Source organism: Daphnia pulicaria, chromosome 2 (assembly GCF_021234035.1).
Source record: "Daphnia pulicaria isolate SC F1-1A chromosome 2, SC_F0-13Bv2, whole genome shotgun sequence".
In the NCBI taxonomy this organism is placed as follows: Eukaryota; Metazoa; Arthropoda; class Branchiopoda; order Diplostraca; family Daphniidae; genus Daphnia; species Daphnia pulicaria.
In genome coordinates this window covers 1803191-1821878 of record NC_060914.1, presented here as the reverse complement: position 1 = coordinate 1821878, position 18688 = coordinate 1803191, and the positions used below count along the sequence as shown (strand labels likewise).

Genomic DNA, 18688 nt, shown 5'->3' with positions numbered 1-18688 from the left:
TTTGATTGATTGGTGACGCATATCAATTGTTATAAGGATGTAACGTGAAACCCGATTTAATTGGCACGATTCCAAGTGAACGTCACCAACTCTTCACCTGGGCAATTTCATATACAAGAAAATAACAATTCCTTTTATAATTAGTTAATCGATTAAGTGATCTTTATTATTACGTATTTTTATTTTTAATTGGACTAATTCAGAGTTTACACAACAAGTGAAAAGGACCGGTGTGTAATCAAAACTATGCCATCAGCTATATTGTTCATATCTGGCAGATGCTGCACTGTGTGAAATCAATGTAGAAAAACAGTAACGGTCCTTATATAATATGCTAATTACTATAAAAACACATGCAAATGGGAAAAAAAAAGGTTTTATAAGTGATTTATAGCTCGGCGGATCGTTTATGCTCCACCGTGTAATAATACATCAGGGCAGTTTTCCAGCACCAGATCCGCGGTTATTATTCCAGTTGCTGCAGATTATACCGATGAATTTTTCCAAAAATAGATTGAATAAATAATCATAAAAAAGCATTTCTTCTTCTTTTAAGTCTCTTTAATTTGTTTCCTGGGAATTGGACTAGTCTATAAAAGACTATAATCCATTATATACTCTGGTTCCTGGAGAAGAAACAGAATAAATAGAACAGAATAGAAATGGGCGCTTGGCATTAGAATAAAGATTTCCCGATGCTCTGACGGATGATGAAAATTTCATAATTTAAACAAAAGAAAAAAGGTATTTGATATCTGACCTGTCTACACTGGCACTAGATTGTCCACTGCACACAGAGAAAGGAGCGGCTATTTTAAGTGACAAGTGAATTTGAAAAAAACAGTTTTATTTCGACAATTTTTGTGAGAGAAATTTCCAGCTGTAAAACACTCAAAAAGAATTACACTCGGACGTCAGGTCGAAATCCCAGATAAAAGCTTTCGACTGCCTATCTCAAAGATATATCGCTGAGCTCCATCTTGAATGTCTTTAAATGTTGCTCTTATTTTGTTTCGATTTTTCGATTTTTTCCATGTCGGATGGCCATTGGCTGGATCCAACTTGTTATATTTACACAATCCGGTGCGCTGCTGTCCACTCGGCTGGAAAAACCGGCGCAAATACACCAGCACAGCAGCAGCAGCAGTAGGATATATATGCGCCATCCTGCGTCTCTCTACATCCAGCATCCAGCTATAGCATCCAGCTGCATTCGCTTTAGACGCGGCCACATCTCGTTTCTTATTCCGTCCAGCAAAGACCAACGACGACGACGACAAGTTGCTCCTTTTTTCTTGATTTCCTTACAGCAGATCGTGTGGCCCAGCATTTTGCCCGATCCGCACCAGCACACAAAAACTTGGTAATCTCATTTCCCTCTCACCGCGCGCCTACATCTCTCTATATAGCTGTGTATCAATATAGACGCTGTATAGTACAAGTCTATACCTACTGTACATGCTCGACTCTTTATATTTGACAGTTTGTACAGCAATTCGTTATTGGCATTTCTTTTATATCTCTTCTATCTTCTTCTCTCGTTCCGTATAGATACGACACAGCACATGTTTATAGACTACGGTTCATTTTTATTCTTTTAGACGCTGCTGCTGCTGCTGCGCTTGTATATAGGTCGACTGAGCGATACATCCCGCGGGATCTCTTCTGTCTTGTTTTTCGTCCTGCTGGGAAAATGACAAGTCGTCGCCGTAAGTGCGCGGTCAGTTCTTCTTCTTCCGGGCGTATTACTAAAATAGGAAGAATATCAGCTCAGCTGTTTTTCATTATCCCTCGGACTTTATTATGTGCTGCTGCTGCTGCTGTTGTGTCTCATGTATAAAAGACAACAATAAGCGGGGCGGCCGCACACGTTAGAGATATCATATGCCACTGGTCTCTAATGGTAATCAAAAGGCCATTTCTCTCCTAAGTGGCGAGTCTAACGGTCGCCCGACTGAGTGCCGGCCGCTTTTATTATTGACGGATATTAGCGAAACGCGATTAATTTACGCAATCAACTTTCCCCTGGATGGATATATATAGTATATGTATTAGACGTGTGTGTGTGTTTCTATTCGGCAGCAGAGACCTCGGAAATTAAAAAATTGAAACATCCCGCGGAAAAAGAAATGCTGGACTTATACTAGGGCCGCAGGGCTTTATATTTGTGTTGCGGCTGTCATTATCACGCGTTCATCCCGCACGGGACCCATCTTGTGTCTTTTTTTTTTCTGGAGCGGGCAGCAGTACTTAGCGCAGAATGGGGTGTGGCGGCCCTATATAGTATAGTGGTGGTGGTGATGGCACATATCACATAAAAAGGCGGCCAAAACTAAGCGAACCGTTTGTCCGTCTCTACATAAAACCCCAAAAACAAAAAACCCATTTCAGACCCAGCAGAGACGGCCAAAATATATAAGAGATGAAGAAAGACACGCGGACTTTGTCTTTTATCGAATAGAACATGGCCAGCAGCGCTATAGCTGCTGGGCTTCTTTTTATAACACGTCGGCCGGCCCCGTCGTCGTCTTTTTGGCTGCTATCACGAACGAAAAGTATAGACAATGCATTTTGAACGCCACGCCACATCATCGTGATAAGAGTGGTCATCGGGGGTGTCATATCAGCTGTGCCACCGGAGGACTAGATGATGCTGGGCCGCGGGAAAAAATTCGAACAAACTGTGGGCGCCAGTGGAGCATTGTCGAACATTAGACACGAGTCGACCAATCATGGGGCAGACACGACTCTCTACTGTATTATGTACAAGGCACTTGACGAAAAAGAACTTGCCTGGCCTCTTTTATTTCCTGTCGAAGTTGACTACTGTCTCTCTAGTTAGACGCCCTCAACTTTTACACGAGTTGCTAAGTTACCAATGTGTCTTAAATGTCGCCTATACTCATCCGCCGGATATATACTGTATAGTCGCCTTATTCATCCCGCGATAAATACAAATGAAATCAATATCGAAATGAACAGATAGAGAGATAGTATACCAAGCGTCAATATAATATTAAATCTAGAAGACAAATGGGGGGCCGTCTAGATATTCCCCGTCGACTGCTGGTTTCCATCGAAGACTTTTCTATAATATAGTATGCCCAACCCAAAAAGCCCTAGCTCTCTATATATATATTTCTATATTGTGTGCTGTCGGGCTTATTAATGAATTTAATTAGGAAAGACTCTCGTCTATACTTCCATCCCATACGCAGTCCCACCCACCCGTTACCACCCATTTTGACGTCGCTGATTATGCGCGCAAGTGGGTGGCCATATAGCAGGGGGAGATATGTCTTAAACTATATGGGTGGTGGGGTCCCTTCATCTATACAGCGGGAATAGGAATAAGGATCGAGCACGCTCCATTCCCAACACACACACACACGAGCAATTATAAGTTTTGAAAGCTGGAATGGAATATAGAAGGCAAGAGACAGCAGCGGTAGAGAAAGAGCTCTGCTGTAGAGATGTACTCCCCGGCTCTCTCGCCCAGCATCCCAGCAGCGCGAAATATGTACACACACACTAGACACACCGGTATATATATAAAAACAGAAAGAGAAAAGGATAGATAGATCCTTATGTCTATGGGTGCTGGCTCGGAAGAACATTGTCTTTGTGTGTGAATACATAACAACAGGACAGATGAAGAAATGTCTATCCAAGAGCTATAGGCTTATATATTTGTGTGTGTATATAGGCCTATATATTTGTACTATATGTTACGTTTATATACAAGACAACTGCTGCTGCCGTGTGTAATAGGAGCAGTGCTGGCAGCAGTATTGTTTCTTCTTTCGGGGTCGGAGGGTTTATTTGTTTGTGAGCCACTTTTTCCCATCTGCCAGATATTTGGGCGCCCCTTTTATATATATTTCTTTCTTTTTGATATTCCAGAGTTGAACATTTAGACTTTCTTCTTCTCCCTGCGCTTTGTTCTTTCCCTTGAAATTGTAGTACAAGCTGAAATACATACGCGGATAGTTGTCATTCTTGTAGTAATATACCGCTGATAATAATAATAATAATAATAATACAGGGGACAAAGCAAAACTATTAGATAGAAATCATCGATTTGAATCAGTTTTTAAGTCTAGAAAAATCGTGTGTGCCAGATGAGAGAGACTAGAAAGGAAACGGCCGACTGGACTGATGTGTTGTGACAACACGAATTTTTTTCGTGGGGTTTGTTTTTTGGCCCGCGGAGAACCAAAAATAATAAAAAAAATTTTTTCTCGGCTGCTGCATTTTCTCCCCCCCTTCGCTCACCAAATCCGTGGAAAACAATCGAGCGAGTTGCACGAACAGACAAACAAAACAAAAATATTATAGAAATTTCAAACAGCAGCAAATCTCGAAAAAATAAAAGCCAACGACAACGACGACGACGAGCGACAGTGGGCGACACGATCGATATAGGCATATATACATCTAAGCTGACGAGCGATGACGCTCTGTATAGTATATAGACGGACGGACGGGCAGAGGCTGCTGGATGACTTTGTGAAACCGCACGTCTATATATCTGGGTACATGTGCATTGGCCATTGCCGCAGTATATCAAAGGCCCTGTCTATAATAGACATGGTCTCTATACGTGTGTTATTTGTGTACACATGAAATCATTCAGGCGTTAGTTCATCATTCGTCATGTTACTGTCGTCGTCGTTTTTTCCTTTTTTATTCGCCCGCCAGTTTCCCGGGGCATCGAATTTCAATCCTCGTCGACTACGTTATTATTTTTTCCCGTATAGCTCCTTGTGTGTGTGTGGGGCTGTCGCTGAGGCTGCAGCGCCCCGCTCATCATCTCATCATCTTCTTGTATTCTGCGGTTGAGCAAATTTGCATGCGGCATCAAATCACGACTAGCGCTCCCCTACCAACACACACAGCAGTAGCGGTATTGAATAATCAATCATCAACCACCACCACCACTCTGACTTTCGACTCATTTTACATCTCTTCCATCATCTCTTTCTTTCTTTTTGGCTCCCCCCGACGAATGTCTTTAAATAATGCGAATGATAGCCTCTAGCCTATCTATTCCTATCTAGTACCATTTCTATCCTCCATTTGCGCACAAATAGACACAGGCGAGAGAGGGGTTACAATTTAGCATATTATTATGCAATGTGTAGACGAGGTAGACTAGTTGACTAGACATCAATCGATGATAGCGTATCATCGTTAGATGCACCTCCTGATGCTTTTTGGCGTTGTGTGTAGGAGCCACAAAAGGATAGAGAGAAACAGGAAGCAAACGGCGACGACACGCGGTACTACCCAGCAAATGTATCAAAGAGTCGGAGAAATCTGTCGACGATTGAATTTGGCAGCATCGACACCTCATCCCAGCAGCAAACGAGGGCGAATATAACGAGCCCCGGCGTTACACACAGCAGCATCGGTTTGTTATTATGACGTCGGCGAATCAGACTGTGCTGCTGCATACAACACATTCTGTCAATTGCCGCTGATGGCACACACCAGCAATTCACAGACATATAGAAATGGGGAAAAAGAAGAGAGAGAGAGTTTTGACTGCTGCATCACACAGTGTAGAGTCAAGGAGAGATCAAGGCAAAAGACCCAAGTTTGCTCGTATTTATCCTTCACATACATTTAGATGTGCATCGGTTCATTGCGTCGCTAACGAAGCATCAAAGGCACGGGCTCTCTCAACGCGCCGCCGCTATTCTCAGCTTTTTTGGGAAAATGCGTCGCCAAATCAAAACCTGTTCGTCACAGCTATATATAATCCGGCCGGAATCCCCCCGTCCTCCAAGTCAATATATACATTGACAGTACGCACACAGGTCTCTCTATTATTATTAAATGTTGGTTTCCAAGGGGGTTCTGGGGTTGTGTTATTAGGGCGGGTTTTTGTTGCACATTTTGATTCGGATGTTGTCCGTCCAGGATGGCTTAATCAAATTTGAAAAGACGAATAATTTGATATGAACATTAAGCCCAATCCGTTTGGCGGAGGTTGAGCGCTGGCGATTAATAAAACCACTTTTATCGTTTTCAATATCATACAGAAATAATATTAGATTTCAATTAAAACTTATTATCTTCGGTTTTTAAACGGTTTGGATTTTGAGAAGAAGAGATTGATTTTTGTATAATTTCTTATTTCTATCGATATTTTATTAATTATTATCGTCTGACTAGAAGAAAATTAGACAAGTGTGAAGTGTCGTCTGCTTTTTAAAATTTCGACAAGACAAAATTCAAGCATGGTTCAAGATTTATATTCTTAATTTCTTATAGATTTATTTGTTTTTAATAACCGTCATACTCTATGCTTTTTAGCGAGTGAATCAAACTAAGAATACGAATAGATTTATTGTAGGAGCTATAGAAGAGTTAAACCTGTTCCAAATTTGTGAAATGCTGGTCCCTGACCAGCATTTATCACGTGATTGCCATGTCGATGCATGGCAGTTTGTTCATACTATGTAACCTTTTTTCTTGTTTGCAGATTTGAGGCCAGAGCCAGCCATCTCAACCACACAATATGCAAGTTTTGCTTTTCCAGGTGTTGACCTGGCGTCAGCAACAATCTCAGGATCATCGCTTCCAGCCTGGTAATGATTGCCTTTACTTTTTAGCTTTGACCTACTAGATATTTTAATGCTGCCGTACCTGCATCAATGCAGTGTATTACATGTAAACCTTTCATTCTCCCATTTATTCACAGTTAGCGTTTACCCAGTGCCTCATTTTCAACTTTTCCTGACTTGTTGTTTCTGTCATAACCCGTTTTCTATTTTTATTTAGATCAAAGCATCCCATTGCATTGGAATGCAATCGAGTTAAGGAGTTCTTCAATTCCCCTTTCTTAAAATGTCCTGGTGTACGGCTGTATGTACGCCCATGTGAATGTGGGTGTATTCACGAGGACACCTTTTCCCCTATGATCCTGTCTGTTGGATTCGACTTTTCAGCGGATGGATGGAGCACCTGGATCAGTGGATGCCTGGCTGTATTTCCAGGCATAAAGGTAGGACAAAATTGATCTCTATTTTTCCTTTATGACAATTTTGGGTGGCGTTGATTATTACGTAATCACGGAGTATGTTTTTTCCTGAGCTAGGCGGACTGCAACCGTTTTCTCTCTGCGTTTTTTTCTCAGTAAGGGTTCACTAAAAAATTCATTTGTCGAACGAAAGCACATCAGGCTTGTTTTGTCACATTCGGAAACATTTGAACTTTTAAACACTTGAAGCAAAGTGCAACAAGATAATTTTTTGACCAAGGGACCTGCCGCCACACCGGCACCTCCTCGTTTATTACATTAGATAGAAAACCAAACCTACGTAAATCTCAAACACCTTTCCACAGAAATTTTATAAGCCGGTATATAGCGTGTAATAGCAGAGATGTTGAAATTAGCCGACATATCCAACGAGGATATCCAGCACGGATGGGGGGGGGGATTCGTCTGACACGAAAGTTGCGCGTCTTCCGTATACATCCGCCGCCTCATTAGTTATGAAGAAGGATATTATAGATGTGCACACTTCTTCCTGTGGTGTGTGGGACGCACTTTTGATTGCGCCTGAAATCCTGGCGGATATCCTGCAAGTCCATTTAGATCAGTAGATCCAGATTTGTTGTGTGGGTGTGTATATCCAACAGCAGCACAAACAGCTCTCTGATGATCATCACCCAACAGTCTGCATCATATAACTTGTGGGCTATTGTGTCTCTCTTATGTCGGATGATTCTCCGATCCTTGTCTCCTCTCATCCCGACGCCGACTCCGCTCGGCCCAAGAGGGAGGGAGGAGTGTAAAGGGTCTCCCGCCACCCTCCTCCTATCTACGTGTGTGTAGGTGCAGCAGCAGCATGGGGGGGGGGGACTAGTAGTACAAGTCACCGAGGAGGACCATCTTTCAGTATTCATCGTGACGAGCTGCTTATCGGGTCGCCCCTTATTCTCTCCTCTCAACGACATCACTTGATCTCGTTACCAATCACCAGCAAATCTTTCAACTAGTTCGATCCCATTTACCCAAACTTTTGTTGAATTCGAACGTTTCCGGTGCATGTGTTACATATTTCTCGGCCGCGTGTAAAAAAAAACTGAAAATTTGGTGATCGCGTGGATAGGTGAGTTGTTTTAAAGGTTTATTATAATAATTCGATGGTTATCCAGTCAACGGGAATTATTTAATCGCCGTCTGATTGTTATATGATTCGTCTGTGAGATCTGGGCGTGGGTGAGGTCGACATTCATTTTGCCGACTGGATAACAGCCGGAAAAAGAAAAGAGTCTGGCCGCTTTTCCCCCCTCGGTTAATGGACGTCATCTTGTTTGTTCTTGAAGTGGAAACGCGATTGATTACGACAGTGGGCGTCAATCTTTTTGAATAGAAATCCCGGCCCATGTCAAAAATCTAACCAGCCATCTCAAATGTACCCATCGAACCGATGCGCGTCATTCACAGAGTGTACCAGCAACGGTATAATGTGATTGTCAAGCCGATATCTTGAACGTCGTTTATTGTTTTCCGATCGACGATCCCGTTTCTTTTCAAATTGGCATCCGTTTTCTCCCCCCCCCCCCCCCCCCAGCAGCAGCAGCAACAGCCCATTATATCGGCAAGTGACATGTTATATATATAAAGAGATACACCTAGCTATAGTCTTCAAAAAAAGTTCCAGGATGAATAAAAAAGCGCGGCTGCTTTTCTGACATTTAGATTAGTACAACGAGTGCTGCGCGGTTCCCCGCTCCGGAAGTCTGAGCCATCAGGAGTTTCCCCCCCGGCCGATGGTCTGAGAGCCGTGCGGTCGGTTGATGTGTGTGCACACGGAATAGTTTTAGACATGTACAACGGGATACATCAACTATAACAAGTAAAGAGATACCCACTCTATACCATCAGCAACTGACGGAACACGTCTGAAGGAGAAGAAGAAGAGAAAGGAGAAAAGCTAGCTTTATTTATTTTTGTGGAATCGATCCATCACATTGGGTGGATAGAGATGATGTCACATCTATAAATGATTCGTTGGGCTCATCAGCTATTGGGAGATGTAAAGTTTGCTGCTGCCGGAATATTGGGGATAATTCGTGTCTGAGATTTTATTTGAGCTGTAAATTTTTGATGGCTGGACATTGAGGGACAAGTGCGTGATTGTGTGCTGTGTACGTCTGCAGTTGAAGTTGCGATAATTACAAAAAGTTCCGTCGGAAAAGATCGGGGTGGACAGCAACCGAGAGAGAGAAACGGGCGGGTGAATATCCATGTGATTGTCGTCCGCTAAAGTATTCAGTCCCGAACGAAATTTCAACTGGCGAAAATCTCGGTCGGTGGCTGCTGCTGCATGATGGAGGAATAGGAGCCGAAGGCTGGAATAAGGAGCCCATCTGAGTCAAAAAGACGACGGGCCGGGCCAAATAAAAGAAAAGCGGAGAGAGCCGAGCCCAGCCCAGCAGCAGCAGCCCAGTCAAAAAAGAAAAAGAAGGGGTTCAAATAGCCGCGGGACTGTTGTACTATCGCGGCTAGCAGCACGCACGCATACATACGCCACTTTCCTGCTGCTGCTGGGGGTCTGTCAGAATACGAAATGAGTCAGTCGGACGGACGACAGGCGGACAGAGGGACTCTAAAACACACACAGAGCAGAGAGAAATAAAGGCAAAAACCGGACGGACGGATAGTTTAACCCATTGGCTTTCTCTCTGTGTGTGTGTCAGTCAGTTTGGTCCGTCTGTCTCTGTCTTTCGGTTGTATCCGCAACTATAGCTCGCCCAGCACACATAACAGACATGACGGGATGATTGAATTCCATTCATTTCCTAGACGCGGGCGGACAGCAGCACAGACTTCTCTCTCTCCTGCTGCTGCTGCTGCTGCTGCTGCCTGGCCCGCATGATTAATCACGCCCTGCCCAGCAGCATTCGACTATAGAAACCGAATCTCGGCACAGCACAGCCTTTTGCTCTTTTAGAAGACTATCAGCTGCTCCTGCTGCTGCTGCTGCTGCATGGCAGAGTGAGACTAAATAAATGGCGCAACTTTGATTTAAACAGCGGATGAAAGTTGGACAATTTCTGGTATTATTTTTTTCTCTCTCGTATTTCTATCGATCGGCGCATTTTTGTTATTTTTGAAATCCCCAGGCCAATTTGTCGAGTTACGTGCGGGAGCAGACGAGAGAGAGAGAGGGACCACAGTATTTATAGACGAGCCGCATTACATTTGGGCGATTGGATGATGACAATTTGGACATGGGCACCCCCCAGAGTGTCGTGTCGATGGTGTTCCACGCCGGGTCCCTGAACGGCCCGACGCTTGACACCTTTTCTCCCTTTTTTTTTTAGTTTTGGTCCTTTTCCCCCCACCGCAATGATGAAAGACTATGCGACTTGCTCTATAAAATACCCAAGGCAATCACATCACAAATGTGTGGTTGAGATTTTTCTGTTGTGTTTTGTGTCAAGAGCATCGGCACGTATATTTAAAGGGATAACCCCGGCCAACAGCTGTTTTCGCTGGTGTATTTTTCCCGCTGATGGAACGAAAAATCGAATCCTGGAAACCAAATCAAGACACAATATTATATCTGGTTCCATCTTTTTTTCCAAGGTTTTATTATATGATCGCGGGTATAACAAAATGTCGAAATGGAAAGAAAAAAGGGCCGCGTTATTTTCAAAGTAATCAGTGCCAAAAAGATATAGAAAAGAGTTGCGGAGGAGGAGGAGGAGGAGGATTCCTCGTAGATCTTCGTCCGCCAGAGAGAGAAAAAAGGAAAAAAACTCAAAATGGTTCTATTTTCCCGTGTAATCCGTGCATGGCTCTCCCCCCTTTTTTCTTTTTCCTACTCCCGACTGTCATTGGCGATGTCGCATCCCCCAAAAACGAGCGATCGTATAAACCTATATATTCCAATAAGGCCGGCGCACAAGTAGTAAAAAGAAAAAAGGGGATAGGAAAGAGGCACATATCAAAGCGACAAATCGACTCTGCTGCCCGGAGAGTTGTATGTATACATGTGTGTAATTCGATTGTGCCGATCTGTCCGTCCCACCCTCCTCCTCCTCTTATATGGCAGAGGAGGAACGACGACGACGACAATCGGCGTGCATCATCGACGACTGATTGATGGTTCTATTCCCGGCTTTTTTCTTATATTATATCGTTGCCTCTCTCTTTCTTCCGCTTTTCATAATATGAATAGATAGAGGCCGGCCCAGTAGCTGCAGACACCCACACCATCGAGAAGTGGCCGTAAAAAAAAAAGGAACAACAACGATGTAATATTGTGAGAGCTGCTGCTGCGCTGCAACCACCATTTCCACTATACATGCCAGCCGACACCAGACAACAAGAAGAAAGAGACAACCTCGTATAACATCGGCATTGCCCCCCGAACGAACGACCGACTCTGCTGTCATTTCACAAGTCAACGAGTGTGCGATTGATGGCCATCGAGATGACGCCGACGACCTGCTTTTGGATCTTTTCCTTCCTGCTGGCTCTGCTCACAGGTAATATACACGAAATTAATTTTTCATGTTGGCGATATGACGCAATAGGCCGTCAGAAAGAAAAAAAATGTCTTTTTATAAATGAAATAAGGCACAACAACTCTTTGTCAGTTGGGGAACCGTTGATCCGTTCACCTTTTCATTGGTTCTATATCGATTGTTGGGCGATTGTCGATTCAACTCATTGTTTGATAAAATCCCATCAGCGGTCACTTTCGTCTGCGTTCGATTGAAAAGCAGCTGAATTCTTCTTCGAATTCAGCTGGCTATTGCAGAACTAAATAGTGTAGAATATCCCCCCGCGAGAGGAAGAACTATCCGATGTAGGTTGACTATAGATCCAAAGGCCTTATACAAACTTGACGGTGATAATCTATTATTTACACGGCTCCAAGCTTCAGTACAATTTACCTCTGTTCACCTACGCTGGCAACAGTAATCGTTTTTCTCATAGATTCTCTGAAACAAATAAAAATAAAAATGATTTCCCCCGAAATAACAAGCACCGACGAAACGCTTAAAAAATGGATGACTGCGCAATGACGTCTCTCACCCGCATTATGTATTAGCCGGTCAAAGTTGTAAAAGGAAAATTGAGCCCATCGATTATTAACTTCCATAAAGTGTACGGAAATAAGTGTTTGACTTGTTGAAGTTTCGTTCAAAATAGAAAAAAAAGAGAGATTTGATCAAACTGACGGAAATAGATGAAAATGAAATTAAAGTGAAAAACCTAATTCGGACGGACGAATGCGACCCATTATTATACGATTTTCCCGAAAATATCTTTTTTTGTTTTTATCGGGGCATCGATTTTGATAAGCTATTGCCTCACTTTTTGTTTTGATTTTCGTTGGATGCCATTAAGTAGAAATCCTTTTTTATCCGCATTGACTGCTGCCGCCGCGTTGTGTAATTCTTTCTGGCCGCCGATCCAGCAGCAGCAGACGGAGAAATATCTAAGATGAAGAGTGGAAGGTTATAACCTCTTATGAGTCGATCTATATCCTTCTTCTTCCCCATTTCGTCTGCTGTCTGTCGTTTCACTCCGTCTTCTTCTAGACTTCCTGCTCTCCGCCTCCTACGTTATACTATAGTCATCGGCTTATTTCTTATTTTTTTTAATATAGATAACACAGAGAGAAAGACAGTGGCAGCCGCTAATACTGCCTCTAACAAATGCTTCTGCACATGACACACGCTCACTGTGTGTACACATCCGGGGGTTTTCTTTTTCCGTCGCCAGGGCCATTAAACATTTGCCAGTTGATGATGATACAATAGAGAAAGGCACTACTGCTGGATTCTATCTCATCCGCTCATCGATAATAGTGTGTCTTCCCCCGGTCCCCCCTCCCTCGCGCAGGATTCATCAACTTATTGACACAAACTCGACGTCTATAGCAAACAACTTCCCTCAACCCTTTGACATAATAGCACGACAACTTTTCATGTCTACCACCAACATCCCGCTCTTTTCCCTCCCAAATCCCATCACACCATTCGATTTCTTCTCCAACAAGGAAAAAATCATAGCTGATGTTGTTGTTGTCTTACACGATAGTACGGTCTTCTTTAACTGGCTTATCCAATATCCCGCGGTGGCTCACGATGCAAGACATAAAAGACTTTTGAAGAACCCAGACGTACACGGGAAAATTGAGTCAAGCCGCTCGAGAGTCTTGTATATATGCAACGCGGGGAAATTATAATGTCGCTCAAACATGTGTTTGACAGGAATCGACGGCCAGCACCACCACAACAACAACAACAACAACATGCCGGCGCCGAGCTTCGGGTCGACGATGGAGAACATAACGGTCATCAAAGGCAGAGATGCTTCCTTCACCTGCGTCGTTCTCAACATTGGACCGCATCGGGTAATAAGCGCCACAACCGTTAAGCGAGTAGTAGTACGCAAAGCGCCGTTGATGCAGGCACAAATCATCTCTTTTGATTTCTCTCTGCATGTTGACTTGTAGGTACATATTTCTGGCAGAGTCTTGTTTCTTTCCAGGGTTTAGATAGTACGACGATATATATCAAAAGATGAAACACAAAAAGGAAATAGATGAAAGAGAGAGACAGAAAAAACAATTGATGGAATCAAAAGGGGAAAAAGTTGATTAGAAAAAATTGCGAACGTATATATCTGAAAGAATAGGAACAAAAAAGGAGAGAAACTGAAAACGATCGTTAGTTATAATTGGATGTTTTTGGTTGGCCAGGATGTTGTCTTTTTGATTTCCATCTCCTTTTTTCTTCTTCTTCTTGTTCCTTTCGTTCTTTATTTATGCATATCACATCGAGGGAATGTTGTTTTGATCTGAGCGCAACAATTTGAAACAAACAACTTCATCATCTGTCTGGTACAAATATATAGGTGGCCTGGATCAAGGCCGACGATAAAGGCATTTTGGCCATGCACGACCGAGTTTTGACCAACAACGCCCGGTTGTCGGTCCTCCACAGCGACTTGCACACGTGGACGTTGCACATCAGAGACGTTCACCGCTCAGATCGAGGCGTTTACATGTGCCAAATCAACTCGGATCCAATGCTCAGTCAGGTATAAATCCAATTTCGAATGATTTAAATTGTCAAATTTTTTGTATTTCTCCAAAATGTCGTTGTACGATCTCCATTGTACTTTTTGAGCAATTGTGGCCGGAGGAAAAGTAGAAACTCGACGAATTGTTTGTTTAAAATATGTTGAGACCATCAAAGCTGGAGTCAAATCATCTGTGAACGTGATTTGCGATGAAAGGAACCATTCCAGTGCAGTATATCGTTTGTTTTTATTTATTATCATCTTTTTATTTGGGTTTTTTTTTCTCTTCTTTTATATATTCAATGGCCGAGGGAAAAAGATTTGCTGGATCGTCGCTTAAAGAGGAGGGTGGTGCGGTGGGGGTGCGGTTGAACGGATAGAGAAATAAGAGAATGGGTTTGTGCAAGCGACCAAAGGGAAATGCGGCGTTCAAATGTGGGCGACGCATCTTTTATACTACACGTTGAAAATATTTGAGCCCTGGTAGAGTTGAAATAATATGGGCCAAGCTGCACAACTCGCTTGGTTTTCTGGTACATGTTATGTTCAATGTCGCAGACGAGAGAAACGGCCTCTTCAACGGCAGACGGAAGGAATGCGCCTGATGGATGCCGTCAAGCGTACATGGAAAGTGGCTCGTAACAAAAGAAAGGAAAAAGGCCAAGCAACGAAACATAGAAAAGAGGTGGCCATTAATTCTTCGCCGAGTGTGCAACCACCTTGTCAAATCTTTTGGCCTTTTATTCCGGCCCCCCCTTCCGTAATATCTCGCGCCTGTGCAAAGAGGATGAAAAAAGACATTCACAGTTTCTCTGCTGTGACGCAAATAACAGCAGCACCAGGGGAATAAGAGAAAAGCGGATAAGGAATTTTGGTTTTCTTTTCTTTTCTTTTCTTTGGCGGATATATAGACGGCCTCCCTGGAAGTGGTCATCCCGCCGGACATACTGAACGAAGAAGGCGGAGGAGAAGTGCTGATACCCGAAGGAGGAATGGCCCGTCTTTCGTGCAAGGTCAGAGGATTCCCGCAACCTCGAGTCACTTGGAGACGCGAAGACGGCCAGGACATTGTCATCCGCAGCGGATCCCTCCAAAAACAAAAAGGTTTCTTATTAGTTTAATTTCAAAGCACTCCGAATTTTGCTGTTTATATAATAGATGATGATGATATTTACATTTTTAAAAATGACAGTTCCAATATTCGAGGGCGAAGTGCTGACATTCCACAAGATAACAAGGTCCGAAATGGGAGCGTATTTGTGCAGTAAGTTTCATGTTTTATAGAGTTGGGTCGCAATCATAATTGAGTTCGTCATCGCTTTGTTTTACTCCTCTGCATAGTTGCGAGTAATAACGTCCCACCGTCCGTCAGCCGGAGGATCGTCGTCAACGTTCACTGTGAGTTTTCCATTTTTGTTTCCTGCGCTAATCAAAAAATAAAAAAGAGACTAAATTTTGGATTACCCCCCTCTGACATTTTGAATGACATTTCAACTTTGGTGGACTTCGCACAACTGATGGCCGGGCAATATACTACAACAGTCTACCCGATCATTCAAGTTCACAATCAGCTGGTAGGCGGACCACTCGGCTCCAACATCACTTTGGACTGCATGGTGGAAGCTTCGCCAAAGCCCATCAACTACTGGGCCAGAGAGAGCGGTAATCATCCATCATCCATCCTTTATGCTTCTCTCAAATTTCCTGCCTCCTAACAAGGGCCGGTGGGCCTGTAAATGACCAAGTTGTTGCGCCACCAACGTGTAGTTACGTGTTGACAGCCTTTCTCTTCCTTGATGGCCGAGTTTGTGCGAGCGACAGCCGAGGCCGCAATCATTTCACTCTCTGTGAATGGTTGATTTGGCACTCTATCCGGTGTGCAGTCAATTTCCAAACGGTATAGCCTTTGGCCCGTTTAATATTACGTATAGGCCCCCGGTATGACTGACGTGTGGGAGGTTACGTGACGGGCAAGTGCCTTTATAATCCTAGAACACTGGGAAAAGCAGCTCTATAGGCATCACAGGGAAATCGGATCAACTCTCACACCTTTTCGTCTATAGAAAAGTGAAAAAAGGAAATGGAAATCCCATCATGTGGAGATTCTACATGAATGACAATGATTCGGATTGTTGCTCTTTGACATCCACTTTTGTTTGGTTTTATTTACTTGTTTCCATTATTCGTTTTCGTCGTCGACGCGATCCTCTTTTGTTTTCGTGTTGTCTTTTCTTTCAACTTGGTGACGCGTGCCGTGTGCGTCTATATAGTTGAGTGCAGTTGACGTTTTCCGCGTTGGTTGTCGCCGACAGATTCGATCAATCGTTATAGACTCTCTCTCTCTCTGCTGCGCGTCTCAACCGCCCCGTCGCCACTTTGTCGCTTCAACGGGTTTCGCTTCCCTTTCAGCTGGAGCGACTCGGCAGCCGCTCATTCCGGCATTCTTCGAGGCAACGATAATGTCATCACACAACACCAGAGGCGCATCTTTTTGCTTTATTCGCCGCCCTATATTTCCAGTCTCCAGTGATCATGTAGCGCCCAGAGGAAAATCAAATGACTCTTGGTGGTTACACACATAGATACACCCTCGATTGCCTTTTCACACCCATTTGACTAAAGAAAACGAGACGATGTTTCTTTTTTTATTTCTTTTTTTTTCTCTTTGGGTCGATTTGATTTTGCTCCCCCCAAGTACAAGTCTAACTAAAGCACGGGCGAATCACATATTGAAAGAGTGGGAAGACGAAATGGAAAGTCTGAGTTATTGATTGATGGGAATTGAGAAACAAAAGCCGCGTATATAGACGCAAGTCAAAGGACCGGGAAATTCAATTTCGTGCGTTTTTCTGAGCTTTTTTTTTCGAATTTTGATGATGATTGTCTGCGCGCGGTGAAGAGAGCCGGGGGGAAATAATCGAATGGGGATCGATTGTGTTCTTGCCTTATATAATGCAAAGCATTGTTTTTCTCCCATTCACCTGACGCACACACACACACACAGGCGAGATTATTATACCCAACGACAAGTACCGCATGGAGGAGATTGATGTCAATACGTACACGACCCGCTTACGGCTCCACTTGAGGCTCTCGTCAAGTGCTGACGAGGGTGGCTACAAGTGCTGTTCAAAGAATTCGATCGGAGATTCCGAGGGCACCATCACCGTCTATGGCAAGTCTTCTTCTTCTTATTGTTATCCTATACCAGCAGACGTTGAATATTTTCTATGTATTTTCTCTCCTCTTGCGCAGCCACCAAAAGAGTGGAGGAGGAAAAACCGCTGGGGCGATGGTCGGATCACGACGAAGAAATTGGCGAGGAGCCGGACACTGTCGACGACGCCGACAATACGTCACTGGAAGTGACAACGGCCACGCATTATTCTTTTGGCAGAGGCACACAGCCGGCTGGTGCGAGTAGCCGCCGTTCCAACAACAACAACAACAACGTCCAATCGCCGACTCAGAATAAGATGTCCATCATCCGCAGCAGCGGCGCAGCTGTTCGACTCCAGCGGACCTATTATTACCTCGTCGCCGTCGTTTCCTTCTTCTTAGTCGTTATGCTCCTTTAATAATTTATTCCTTTCACTTATATTATTCGAATCGTCTCAAAGAATAATTTGAAACAAAATAACAAATGTAATTAATATACAAACTAATTGAATTAACGAACGGATCGGGCATCATCACAAGTTTGGGCGACGAAATGCGCTCATGATCATGTTAGATTTGTCTTCAATAGAGGTTATATTGTCGGGGAAAGATGGCTCTAGATTTACCTGTTCAAAAGAAGATCTAACCACCAGTGTCCCTTGTCACACCGCGATTGGTTGAATAATAATTCAATAACTTGCCGACGCTATAGACTACGCAGAAAATAGAAAACCAACAACCGACGTGTTTTGGGACGCACCGTATACATAATATACAGTCAACATCTCGATTCATCTATTGCATATACAAACATCCACGTGTGTACGTATGTTATTATTGCCCCTCTCCCCCCCGCAATGTGTGTTATCGTTTCTCCCTCATCTCTTTGACAAACCCAATAATCTCGTTATTTCATCTCCATACTTTTTAAAAACTTACGTATATATTTATAATATCCTTCATTCCTTTTCTGATCGATCGACGTTGCTTGAGACTCTCTCCTCGTGAGTGTGCGTATGCCCCCCTCTCCTCCTTTTCTCCCCGTGTATATATATAATAACACTGAAAGCTCGACTTGTGTGTTTCTCATCAACCGCGTGCGCGTCCGTGTGTAATCCGATTTGCAGGAATGAAAAGATAACAAAAAAAAAGTGATGGAAACGCCTTTGGTTCTCTTTTCTTCTCCCTCGAGACGAATTTCTCAAGTCATCCATCTTAGACACAAGCGGCCGTCGTATATATATATGGAAAAGCTGCTGTGGACAATTTTTTAACGATATTTGGCTCAGCCATCACAACAACACTGCGGATATATATACGGAAAGGAAGGAGACTATAGTGCTGGGCGCATCTCCGGCTATTTTATAGAGTGAATTAGTCGATTCACTTTGGCAAAACCCAGGGAGAGCTTATCCCCGACATACGCGTATAGCATATTCTGTTGAGGAAAGGACCCAGGTTGCA

At 43.5% G+C, this 18688-nt stretch overlaps 1 protein-coding gene across 3 annotated transcripts; it reads left to right on the top strand.

Moving 5' to 3' along the window:
* The first annotated feature begins 6216 nt into the window (after window positions 1-6216).
* On the top strand, window positions 6217-18379 carry LOC124327170 (lachesin-like). 3 transcript variants are annotated; one of them, XM_046786100.1, is made up of 11 exons: window positions 6217-6596; window positions 6790-7012; window positions 11205-11514; window positions 13252-13394; window positions 13898-14083; window positions 14977-15169; window positions 15258-15329; window positions 15407-15463; window positions 15608-15727; window positions 17070-17240; window positions 17321-18379. In XM_046786100.1, exons 3-11 carry the CDS (start codon window positions 11448-11450, stop codon window positions 17641-17643), a joined length of 1332 nt encoding a protein of 443 aa, XP_046642056.1. In that variant the 5' UTR covers window positions 6217-6596; window positions 6790-7012; window positions 11205-11447; the 3' UTR covers window positions 17644-18379. The 3 variants fall into 3 exon arrangements, with proteins under 3 accessions (XP_046642056.1, XP_046642058.1, XP_046642057.1); XM_046786102.1 differs by lacking the exon at window positions 6217-6596 and adding an exon at window positions 6657-6678; XM_046786101.1 differs by lacking the exons at window positions 6217-6596; window positions 6790-7012 and adding an exon at window positions 7903-8123.
* The last annotated feature ends 309 nt before the right edge of the window (window positions 18380-18688 follow it).